General features: G+C 48.1%; 2 protein-coding genes across 5 annotated transcripts in view; one reads left to right on the forward strand and one right to left on the reverse strand.

Moving 5' to 3' along the window:
- Positions 1 to 8,491, forward strand: part of ZCCHC17 (zinc finger CCHC-type containing 17) — a 79,830-nt gene extending 71,339 nt beyond the window's left edge. For all 4 annotated transcript variants that reach the window (XM_012439868.2, XM_064363598.1, XM_012439867.3 and 1 more), the window contains exon 8: positions 1,508 to 8,491. In XM_012439868.2, coding sequence (XP_012295291.1) covers positions 1,508 to 1,669 — 162 coding nt within the window. In that variant the 3' untranslated portion in view covers positions 1,670 to 8,491. The remainder of the gene's footprint in view (positions 1 to 1,507) is intronic.
- On the reverse strand, positions 3,130 to 10,978 carry FABP3 (fatty acid binding protein 3). The gene is made up of 4 exons (XM_012439870.3): positions 10,829 to 10,978; positions 6,798 to 6,970; positions 4,841 to 4,942; positions 3,130 to 3,405 (listed from the first exon to the last, which is right to left on the reverse strand). The coding sequence occupies exons 1-4, from the start codon at positions 10,899 to 10,901 to the stop codon at positions 3,352 to 3,354; spliced, it is 402 nt and encodes a 133-aa protein (XP_012295293.1). The 5' UTR covers positions 10,902 to 10,978; the 3' UTR covers positions 3,130 to 3,351.
- Between the last annotated feature and the right edge of the window lie 1,238 nt (positions 10,979 to 12,216).

The raw sequence follows: 12,216 nt of genomic DNA on the forward strand, positions 1-12,216 counted from the left end.
AGTCTATCTAATATCTGCTTCATTGTTCTTTCCACCGTTTCTCACAGCCAGCTCCTAAGACCTGGTATATCATTCAGCCAGATTTACAGCTCTCAGGGTGCTGGTTGGAAGCTGGCATCCTTTTCTGCTCTCTTTCTCCTCTCATACTTTCTCCCTCTTCTTAGAAACCTTATGGAGGCAATATAGATATTTGAAATTCAAAGAAGAGATATATGCTGTGCTTAAAATCTGCCCATACTGCCCCATTAGACACTTGGAAATCTGCCTCTCATCCTTTGTGTGGGTTTGTACTGTTACTTTGGTAGCATGGTGTGGTGCATATAGTTTTGGATAGTTCTTTCTCACCTCTTTTCTTTATGAGTATAATCTTGTAAGGTGGCTGTAAAATTAGAGATGATAAATATTCAAGGGTAGCAAATACAGGCTTATTATTTGACGGCAGTTATTTCCCCTGGCAGCAGGATCTAATAACAGACAGAATGGGAGTCAGGAGTTCTAAATCTTTTATTCTTTGACCTTGGATATGTGAGTCACTGTTTCTAGATAGACTGGCTAATCTTTAGAGACCCCTTTCAGCTTTAATATCCTGCACTTTAAAAAATGAAAGTAACAGAGACTTGCTTTTTAAAAACATCAAATTGGACAGAAGTATATAAAGGAAAAAGTGAAAGACCCATATCCTCCCCCCCATTCAATTCATTCCCAATGTGTAACACTTATTACCAGTTTGATGTCTCCTTTTCAGTGTTCTCTGTGTATACTAAATATACACAAGTATGTGTAATATATACACTTTATGTCATGTGCATATATATATAAATACACATGTATATGTTATACGCACTAGAATCTACAATACATACTGCATTCATTATGTCTTGGTTCTTTTTCTTAACATGTTTTAGCTATTTTTTTCTTGTTGGTACTTACAGATTTACCTTATTGTTTTTAATGTCTTATACTTTATTAAGTGGTGGCTGGGCACGGTGTCTCACACCTTTAATTCCAGCACTTTGGGAAGCCAAGGTGGGCAGATTGCTTAAGCTTAGGAGTTCAAGGCCAGCCTGGGCAACATGGAAAAACCCCATCTCCACAAAAATTAGCAGGGTGTGGTGGTGCATACCTGTGGTCCCAGCTACTTGGGAGGCTGAGGTGGGAGGATCGCTTGAGCCCAAGAGATTGAGGTTGCAGTGAGCTGTGATTATGCCACTGCACTGCACTCCAGCCTGGGCAACAGAGCAAGACTGTCTAAAAAAAAAAAAGAAATTACTAAGTGGTCCCCTATTGATTATGTGCTATAGTTTTTCTTTTTTCTCTTTTTAGAGATGCAATCTCGCTATGTTAGCCAGGTTGGTCTTGAACTCCTGGCCTCAAGCATTCCTCCCACCTTGGTCTCCCAAAGTGCTAGGATTACAGATGTGAGCCACTGCACCTGGCCAGTTATGTGCTATGATTGTTTAAAGCAAATGTATACTTACAATGTTGATTTTTAATATTTTCTTTTCAGGAGAAGAAGAAAAAGAAACATAGAGACAGGAAGTCGTCTGATTCTGACAGCTCAGACTCTGAGAGTGATGCAGGCAAGAGGGCAAGGCATACATCAAAAGACAGCAAGGCAGCAAAGAAGAAGAAAAAGAAGAAGAAGCACAAGAAGAAACACAAGGAGTGAGAGTAGAAAGAGTGTGGGGTGGTTGAGAGTAAGGAACCAGGAGCCTCGTGCCTTGAGGCTCCTGGAAACACTCAATAGTGAGAATATAGCCTCCCACCCCATTAACTTTTCTTCCATGGAGATGGCTTCCCCTCATGCAACAGGCAGGTTTGGGAGTTAGAGATCAGAAGCAGCTGCCTGAATGAGTTGTTGTTTCCTTATCACTCCTGGCCCCTTTGCAAGTGAACCCTGCAGCTCACCCATTCATTCACCCAACTTCCTTCATTCAGCAGGAGGTTCCATTATCCTTTCCAGCTGCCACTGCCAGAGCTGGATTCCTGTAAGAATCCAGGCTAGAGCCAGAGACTGTTGTGGAGGTGAGTCTGGCTGTAGTTGGAGAAGAGTGATTGGACCCTTCCTATTGGTCTGTTCTGGGCCGATTGGTGGGTGATCTCTGCTGCATCCAACATGGGAGCAGAGAGAGACTGGCAGCAAGAGGCAGAACATGGTGAGAGGTGGTGCTCACTTTTCCCATTCCTCCTAACATAGTTCTACTATGCTAGAAGTGACATCCAGTGGTCACCACAGCTAGAAAACAATCTGCGTGTCACTTGTGTATTGCATTCCAGCAGACCACTGAACCAGACAGCTGAAGCCAAGATCATTGTTCTACTTTGTATTTATTACTCTGTGAATCAGTTGATTCCACTTCAGGTCCCTGCTTAAATTCCTGTTGCTAAATGGAAATGTGTTTGGTTTTAAACTTACTGAAAGTTCTTTTTCCTATAATCCTTCTTCCTGGGCAACTTACAGACTTAAAGTCACTGAGCCTGCACTAGCCCACAAAAGCATTTAATATGTTACCTTAGACTTTGGAGAGATGCCCAGCAGAGGTACAGAGCCAAAGGCTCTAGCCGGTCGCAGCCTTTTTGGGAGATCACTTATAAGCCCTCCCTTTTGTAATGATCAGATGCCCTCTTCCCTCAGAGTTGATTAGAGAAGTAGTAAGAATTTGCAACCGTGAGTAACTAGCCTGGTGCATAGATAAGCAATCTTCTTGGCCAGTGGTCATTTTCTCCCACCACCATGTACAAGCCTGGGTTCTGTGCCCTGAACCTGAATTCTGGAAAGGGAGAGCCTATAGCGTTTCACAGAACAGCCAGGCCCAAGAGCTCTCAGTGTAGGTTGGGCCTGAAGTGACAGTTCAACAGCCAAACCTGGGGAAGCCCCATCACTGACTGAACTGGGAAATTTGACCATGGACGGGGGCAGTGTAAAGGCAAGGTGTAGGTACAGCTGTTTTATTATTAAATGTGTAAGGTGATCAGCTGATCATCAGTCTCTGAGACTGTCCATTTCAGTCTCCCATCCAGTGCTTCTTCCTGAGTAACCTTCAGGCAGTTATTTCTGCCCACTCTTTGACACACAGGGGAAACCAAAACTCCCAGAGTTATGTTACCAAAGGCAAAAAGGCAACTGGGTGGCCTTGGCTCTGCTTTATTGACCTCAGAGCACCCTATGAATGCCGTTAACAAAAAAACCACATACACAATGGAAACTGGAAGTGGATTCAGGCCAGTGGCACCTGACCCTAGAAGAATCTGTGGATTTGTACAAAATGCAGAGGAAGAAATGAGGCAATGTGGTGCTGAGTCGAGGGGTAGCCGACTGGCAGAGTAGGAGTCAGCAACAGTGCAGTCAGGTCATGCCTCTTTCTCATAAGTGCGAGTGCAAACTGCAGTGCCGTGGGTGAGTGTCTGGAAGGAAAGACAGAGTCAGATGGGGAGTGAGCCAGGAAGGCCATTGCAAGCACTCTACCCTCCCTTCCTCCTGATAATTGTCACTTGAGTACCTACTATGTGCCAGGCACTTATATATATATATACACATATGTATATTTATATATATATATATGTGTGTGTGTATATATATATAAAATACATAATATTTTTGATATGTACAGCAAATCTTTAAGATAGGCATTGTAATTCTTATTTTAGAGATTTGGAAAAATTAGCCTTTAGAGAGGAAGTAATTTGGTCAGGATCCTTGAGTGTTTCTTTTTCCCTTATACCATTTGGCTTCCTTCATTCTTAGTGCCCAAGATGGTGCCTGGTATATAGTTGACAAATAGGAAAAATGTCCAGAGACTCAGGAAAGGACTGTATTCAGCTACTAACTCCAATTCTTCCCTAACTTAGGGTAGTACCAGGGCCAGAGCCCTGTACCTCCAAACATCCAGTCTGGCATCATAAAGCCAGACCCATGGCCTCACCATAGTTCAGTTGCCCACTGAGAATTTGGTCCTGCATACCACATCCCCACCAAAGCTAGGCACCTCATTCCAAACTTCAAGGGGACTACTGTCCCACATGAGTGCAAGAATGCAGTTAACACGTTATGCTGACCCAAGAAGATGTGCAGTGAATATGCCCAGGTGAAAACGTGAGGCCCTGCAGTTAGGCAGAATCCACAGTTGGTTGCTCTCTAGGTCTGGGGGGAATTCAGTCAAGGCTCCAAGTGAAGTCCCCAAGCTTGAACAGATCTGCTAGCCTGGCTGTGGTACTTCCTACTACCCAGGCAGTAGTCAAATAGTTGCAGCAGGCCAGACATAGGAAGCATGAAAATGGGGTAGGACTAAAATGGGGAAGAAAGGACTGTGCTGTCATTCAGTGTCCCCACCATTCACCAGCCTGTTCATGCAAGTGACAGTGCAGTCCTAGGGAAGAGAGAAAAGGGAATGCTGAGATAGGCAATGGGAGCCTCTCCTAGAGGGCCTGGGGTCAGATTTGGCCATTTTCTACTTCTTCCTGGGGTGAGGCAAGGTGGAAACATAGGAAGACCAAACAAAGGACACGCTATATCAGTGATGCTTTGTGCTGTGCATACACTGTCTCTTACAGGCTTCCCAGCAGCCCTACAAGGTTGGTATTATTAATACCCATTTTACAGTTGCACTTGGAGAGGGTGATTTGAAGTCATGAGGCCTATAAGGTAAGATTTGAGCCCCAGCCTGTGTGAGTCCAAAGCCACCACACAGAAAATTCCCACCTGATACCACCCTGAACTTGTAACCACTCTTGTCCCAGCTTCTGTGGCTCTCGGGGGAGGACTTGGCTTTTTAGAACAGGCTTGGCTGAAAGAGCAGTAGTAAAAACCAATTAGATATGGCTCCAAAGTTGTCCATCTTACCAGGATGAGTTTTCCATCAATTAGCTCCCGCACAAGTGTCGTCTCTTGCCCGTCCCACTTCTGTAGGTGAACAAGTTTGCCTCCATCCAGTGTCACAATGGACTGTGGAAAGAGAGTAGAGGCCTGAGCTGTGACTTTAGTCAGGATTGAGGGGCAGGATGGAGTCTGGACACGGGGGCCACAGAGGACACAGCCTCTGACCCAAACTAGTGATGGTGTGAGGACAAGAGCTCAGGCAATCCACCTCCCAGCCAGCCCTGCAGGACATCTAGTTCACCTCCAGCTTCTTCACCACTACTGCCTTGCTGGGGAAGAGGCCTTCAGGTATTAGGCGAGGAGAGAGAGGGAGGCAGTATGGTGGAGCCAGAGAGCCTGGCTCTGAGAAGCATCAGAACCCTTCAAGGTAGACACTTATTTGAACAGCTTGTTCCCCTCAGATACAGATGGGATTTACTAGTCTATCCCTGGGAAAGACTGACTGAGGAGGTGGAGTAGTCCTGAGAATGTTTCTCCAGTCTTGTGGTTAGTACACATAATGTCTAAAAGACCCTTTGTGATAAGAAATATTGGATAATTTCCTCCCCTGTATTCCTACACCTCTTCCTAGGCCACATCATGTGCCCTCTTTAGAGGGCAAGAGGACACCAACCGCAGTCCTGGGACTGGATGCCGTTGGATTGTTCCTCAGCTCTGGATGCTGCCAGCATACATCAGCTGGTTCTCATTTGGCAGCTCTTCCAGGTATCTCCTAGGAGTTTGGGGGCCACAAGGCCAGACTAAGGGATCTTGATGAGCAAGGTGGTTCAGTAGGAGAATCTGAAAAGGTTCTGTGTATTGTTTAGGGGGTAAGGAATATGGGGCCTGTCTCTTAGTGTGCTGTCTTTATTCTTACCTTACTCCTTGTTCTCGTTCCCCTAGTTTTTTTTTTGCCTACTCCGAGTAGATATTTTTGCCCTAGGGATTCTAGAGGGCTATTGTGTTTAATTGGGGTTCTTGCCCCTTGAGAAAGTAGGCAAGCCCAAGGAGGTAGGGGCATGTGGTGGGGCAGCCACCTTTATCCAAGGTAGACTGCCATCTTCGGGCACCATCCCCAGCTCTGCTGCCAGCCACCTGATCCTATCCTTTCTGGGGACAGCTGTGAGGAAGAGGAAACAGCTGATGGGGCTGAATGATAGTGTCATGATAGAACACTGCTGTAGGGACACCCTATAGAGGTCAAAGCCTCCAAGTTCTCTTGCACCCATGCCTGGCCTGGAAGGTCTGAGGCAAGCTGTCAAGACAGCCACTGCAGTGTGGCAGGACCCTGGGAGAGGGGGCTAAGGCTTGGTGGCAAGACACTGCAAACACATTTATGACAAGACGAATGCCCTGTACCACAACATAGCTCTTCCTGCCTGTCAGCTGGCAACATCGGAAATAATTTGTCAGGGTCATTGGCCATGTCTGAGATTTAGAAGTTGAAGCAGCATCTGAGTAGGTGCTTCTTGTTCCTGGCTGCCTTTTTTGCTGCTGGAGGCCACAATGACCTCACTCAGTGGAGGGCCTTGACTTCTGGGCATCATTCCTAAAGCACTTCAGGTCACAGCCATGGGCAGATAACTCCACCATCTATGGAAGGGGGAAGAAACCTAGAGCTACTACTGCACACCTTGCACAGGATCACCCAGCTGGAGCTGGAGTAGATACTGAGGTCAGAAGAACATCCTGGCTCTGCACTGCCCATTCTGAGGCAGCCAGTAGATGAATCCCAAGAAGGGAGGGAAGAAAACAAGAGGACAGAACTAACATGTATTTGGCATCAGTGGCATTCCAGCACTACACAGACTTTATGAACCTTGTTTCATTTAAATCTTCCATGATAGTCCACCCCTCAGGCAACAATACCAGGGAGCCAAGACTACCAGCCTAGGTAGAGTCTCAGCACTCTCCATTCCCGACCCCTGTTTCCCTGACTTACCTTGACCTTCCTGTCATCTGCTGTTGTCTCATCGAATTCCACACCCAGCTTAAAGCTGATCTCTGTGTTCTTGAAGGTGCTGTGTGTTTTTAGGATGATAGTGTCCCCATTCTTTTCAATGATTGTGGTAGGCTTGGTCATGCTGGCCACCTGCCTGGTAGCAAAACCCACACCTGAGGGTAGGGGGAAGGTTATGAGAATATGAGCTGGAGTAGAGAGGCAGTATTCAAGAAACTCAATGAATAACTCTCAGGCCTGGGTATGATGAAGTGGAGGACTGTATCTTTTAAAGCCTTTGCATTGGGAATTTTAAAATTCAGTCTTGCCCTTAGTTCTGTTTGGTGAACACAGATTACTGATCCCATTAGACAGACGAGATGGTTAAGGAACGGCAGTGCAAGTCAGTGGCAGAGCTGGGATTAGAATAAGCTACTATTGGGCCAAGTTTGATAGCTCACATCTGCAATCCCAGCACTTTGGGAGGCCAAAGCAGGCAGATTACATGAGGCCAGGAGTTTGAGACCAGTTTGAGCAACATGGTGAAAACCCATCTCTACTAAAAATACAAAAAGCCAGATGTGGTGGTATGTGCCTGTAAACCCAGCTATGCGGGAGCCTGAGGCGTGAGAATTGCTTGAACCTAGGAGGTGGAGGTTGCAGTGAGCTGAGACTGTGCCACTGCACTCCAACCTGGCTGACAGAGTGAGATTCCATCTCAAAAAAAAAAAAAAAAAAAAAAAAGCTACTGTTAAGTACTATAAGCTTTTTGTGTGGTAAGAACTGTACATATTATCTCATTTAGTTCTTCCTGTTCCTCTGAAGACTTTCCACGTTACAGATGCAAAAAAACAGAGTTAAAGCCCAGGGTCACAAATCTGAGATTGAAGCCCAGAATTGTCTGACTCCAGAGCTTGCTTAAGTGCTCAGCCATACCACCTCCCAAGACTGGAGCATAAGGCTTCTTTCCAGGGCATCTGAAAAGCTCTCAAAGCCTTAGAAATAAGGCTGAGAGCCAGGCATGGTGGCTCACGCCTGTAATCCCAGCACTTTGGGAGGCCGAGGTGGGTGGATCACGAGGTCAGGAGTTTAAGACCAGCCTGACCAACATGGTGAAACCCCATCTCTTAAAAAAAATAAATAATAAAATAATAAGGCTGAGAAACACAGACTTTACCTCCCAAAGCCTTAGGAATAATAAGAGTTTTCCACCTTCGGAAGTTTTTACCCAGAAACTAAGAAGCATTAAATGTGCTCTTGTCCCTTATATGTGGCAACCCAACATTTTCAAAGCCTGTTATCTATGATCTAGGAGTTACATACAAAGGAAGTATTTGTCCTCTTGCACAGATTGAGGAGGAGCCTAAAGCGGTAGCAACAATGAGTTAGACTCTGCTGGGCACGGTGGCTCACGCCTGTAATCCCAGCACTTTGGGAGGCCAAGGTGGGTGGATTGCCTGAGGTTGGGAGTTTGAGACCAGCCTGACCAACATGGAGAAACCCATCTCTACTAAAAATACAAAATTAGCCAGGCGTGGTGGCGCATGCCTGTAATCCCAACTACTCAGGAGGCTGAGGCAGGAGAATCGCTTGAACCCGGGAGGCAGAGGTTGCAGTGAGCTGAGATCATGCCATTGCACTCCAGCCTGGGCAACAAGAGCGAAACTCCATCTCAAAAACAAAACAAAACAAAACAATGAGTTAGACTCAAACCCAAGTCTCTTGACTCGCAGTCTAAGGCTCTACAGAGACTATCTTCCTGACCCAAGCATGGCTTCCTTGGGTACTGGGCAAAGTCCTAAGTATCCTGCAAGCAAGTAAAGAACAAAGAACTAGTCATGACTGCCCCTTCTCCCCCCAGCAGCTTATGCTGAGCTGTCCTCCAAGGCAAAGGTGAGGCAGGAGGCAGCCCAGTGTAGTGAAGTGGTGTGTGTAGTCTCCAAATGTGCCTGGCTACATAGTGCTTAATGGAGCTAGGTACTCTGCACATGTGCCCTACGTGAGTTGTGTACTTAATGCTTGTAACAGCCCTGAAGCATAGATTATCCCCAATTTACAATAAAGAGTGAAATGTCTCGTCTAAATTCAAACGGAGTAAACTACTGACAGATTTGAATCTAGGCTCCAAAACGACTCACTGTTTCCACTAGGCCATTCTGCCCAGCACATACTCAATCCAGGCCACCAGTTGTGCCTGTGGTCACTGGTACTAGACGGGACCTCTTTGCCTCTTGAGAGCCCTAGGTCTACAGCAGGAGGGGAAGGGGCTGCCTCTGCCGCTATGCTGTCAGCCTACCCTTGTTTGGCCAGTGAGGAACTTTGCCTTGCCCCTTGGTGTCAGGATGAGTCAGGCCAATGACACTCCCCTGCACAGAGCAGGACCTTGTCACTGCACTGGGAGCTCTGTTTGCTTAGGACCTACCCAGAGGTATAGAGTATCTGAAAAGGAAACCACTGTGGGATGAGTGAGGGGCTGAACCAAGAGAAACTAAGAATATTGAGCTGACAGAATTTAGGAGACTCAGGGAGATCTGGGTTCTACTTAGAAATGAAGCCTGTGCTATTTACTGAGAGCTGAGGAGGGTCTTTTCCCAGGCTTCCCGTTCCTATGAAAAGAAAGCAGGCTGCCTTAACATAAGCTGCTGAAAAATAACAGGTCTTTAGGGAGATCGCCCCCCACCCCCCCAACTTGGGCAGAATAAGGGAACAACAATGTTAAAGTTGTTTCAGCTCAGTTCAGGGACTTGGCTCTGGCCTAGCTTTGGAAGGAGGAACTAAATCTGGGCATTCCAACTTCCCAATAGCTGCTGGGGTGTGTTAGTGGGGGTTGGGGGGCTGCTCCTCTAAGAATGACTGCCCACCTGGAATTACTGGGCATAGCGCCCAGGGTAGGGTAGGGGCCGTTAAGAGCTTTGACCTCTCCATCTAAGACCAAAGCAGTAGAAGAAGGGCTGAGGTCAATCATTAGCTAAGCAGTTCCTACTTTGCTTCCCACTCCCAGGGCCTGTAGGGTAGTGGAAAGAGCTCTGGGTAACAGATCTAGAAACCTTAGGTTTTCATATCAGTTCTGCTGTGGAATTGTTATAATACATTTCTACTCTCCTGGTTTCAATTTCCCTGTTGAACCAGACGGTATGGGAATCTCCAAGTTCCTCATCTGTAAGATTCTTTGAATCCTTATTCTTATCCATCTCAACACTACAGCAGTTCTTCACATCCTCCTAAACCAGTCACCCTCCCTCCCAGGTCTTGAACTTGCTCTGACACCCTCTACTGCACAATAGAAGTCCAGTCAATGGCTTTCTCTGCCTACCCTTCGCACAGGTGAGTGAGCCTTGGGTTGCAGGAAAGGCCCAGCTGATGATGGGCCTCTTGCCCCACCCTACCACGAGGCTCACAGACGGTGATTAAGGCCTGGTTACATATCACTGCAGGACAAGGTCAGACTGGCTGGTGAGAAAGAACATTCTCCAGCAACAATCCCCTTCCCTAATCCAACATAGAGAGATGGGGATTGCTGCTTACTGCAGGTCCCTGTCTTACCTCCTCCTCAAATCTGATTCACTGATCCACGATTTTTCCCCACCAATCTTCCTCCTAGGTAGTATTTCCTACTTGTTTAAGGTCATAGTACACTCCCTAGCTGCCCTATTCCCTTTCTGGGTTCAGTCTCCTCCAATTTCTAAACTACCCATGCCCCTGTTCTTTCTCTTCCCTGGCTAGACTCCCCTTCCTGTGATCAGTGTTCTTTATCCAAACCCTCCTTCTACCTCCAAATCATATATCCCTGTTCCTGGAAAGAGCCTCCCACACAGCTGCCTCCTTCCTCCACCTCCCTACCGTGGTCTCTAACCAGATTTGGACCATGAAAGCCCCTTCCGAACAGGCTCCACCTGCTCTAGCCCAGGCTGCCATTCCGCGTTCCCCTACTCCCCAGTCTTAACCAAGAGGGATGCAGCAGGAGCCCTGCGTGGGGCTAGGCACGCCACCAGCCCCTCCCCAAGCCAGCATCCTGAGCGCCGCGGCTTGCTCACCGAGTGACTTCATGTAGTCATCGAAATTCTTGCTGTCCACTAGCTTCCAGGTGCCCAGGAAAGCGTCCACCATAGTGATGCTGGGCTAGGCTGAGACAGAAGCTGCGAGAGAGCAGGCGTGCAAAGACTCGGACGGCGGCTCCCTGCCCGGGCTGCCGCTTTAAATAGCCCTCGCATCACATGAGACGTGGCCCACGCCCCCGGCTCCCGAAATAGGAAGCCCCAGGCTAGGGCTCACCCAGGAGGAGCTGGTCCGCCAACCCCCAACCCGCCGAGGTGGGAGGGGACCAGTCAGTGGCGCCCTGCTTGCCTGCGTCAGCGCCAGTGCCTGGCCCCCGAGTCTCTACCCCAGGCTGGCAGGACCATCTCCCTTTCCTGGCCTCTAGGCACTCTGGAATCTGAGAAGGAAGCAGCCAGCACCGGCCGGAGAGCTAGGGCGCATGCCATGGATATCTTCCGTAGCCCAGTCCCTCTTTGAGCTTGGGGTCAGAGTAGAGATGAGACTAGAAAAGGAAAGCTCGACCTTGGGCTGGTGCCCACGCCGGGAAAAACTCTGGTTGACTTCTGGCACAGGCATCCGTCCTCGTTTTACAAGTGAGGAGCCCGCGGCTCAGAGGGGAACTGACAAGGTCTCAAGAAATAGGGGGTGAATGGAGCTTCAGATTGCAAGCTTAGCCTAGCAAGCCCGCGCTGTCCCTTCACTCCCACTGCCTGGTGGCGGAGACAATCACCAGGGGCTCCGTCTGCGGCTGAGCTGACCTTGTCCTCTGCCTGTTTTGAGCGAAAGCCTGACCTTTCGCGTCCGCGCCCGCACGCTCACACGTGCTTGCCCCTCCCTGCAGAATGTCTCCTGCTGGCCCTTCTCCCGCCCCACCCCACCCCACCCCACCATCCAACTCCCCACCCGACCCTGCAAGTGCTCCGGGCTTTTCCAGTCTGTCCGCACAGCATCAAGCTTTAGCTCAGTTCCTTCCCAGTTCACCCTCCTTCAGAAATTCTGCCAATTCGGTCAGCTCTTCAAGGCCCACTGCTGCCTTCCCCACCTGCTGCCCTTTCTCTGACCTGTTCACACTAGCAAACCGCCTGCACTTTGGGTACTTTGCTGCCTCCTTTCCAGAGCCTGTTGTGCAGTGGTTTGACACTGTATAGTTTACTAAGCACTTAGAGTGGATATAAGACCTGCCTTGTATTGATATTTATTGCATGCTGAGGGCTTTAGGTATATTGTTTCATTGGACTTTTCATTTTATTATTATTTTTTAGAGACAAGGTCTCTCAGTGTGTCTCCCAGGCTGGAGTACTGTGATGCCATCATAGCTCACTGCAGCCTCAAACTCCGGGGCTCAAGGAATCCTCCCACCTTAGCCTCCCAAGAAGCTGGGACTGTA

The sequence above is a fragment of the Aotus nancymaae genome, unplaced genomic scaffold (genome assembly GCF_030222135.1).
Source record: "Aotus nancymaae isolate 86718 unplaced genomic scaffold, 86718_ANA_hifiasm-v0.15.2.pri h1tg000053l, whole genome shotgun sequence".
Classification (NCBI taxonomy): Eukaryota; Metazoa; Chordata; class Mammalia; order Primates; family Aotidae; genus Aotus; species Aotus nancymaae.

Excerpts from the sequence above, each read along its gene's own strand:
- FABP3 (XM_012439870.3), bottom strand. The coding sequence starts at position 10,901 with ATGGTGGACGCTTTCCTGGGCACCTGGAAGCTAGTGGACAGCAAGAAT. Across the intron at positions 4,943-6,797 it reads CAGATGACAGGAAGGTCAAG|TCCATTGTGACACTGGATGG; the intron begins GTAAGTCAGGGA and ends CTCTTTCCACAG. Across the intron at positions 3,406-4,840 it reads TTGATGGAAAACTCATCCTG|ACACTCACCCACGGCACTGC; the intron begins GTAAGATGGACA and ends CTTTCCTTCCAG.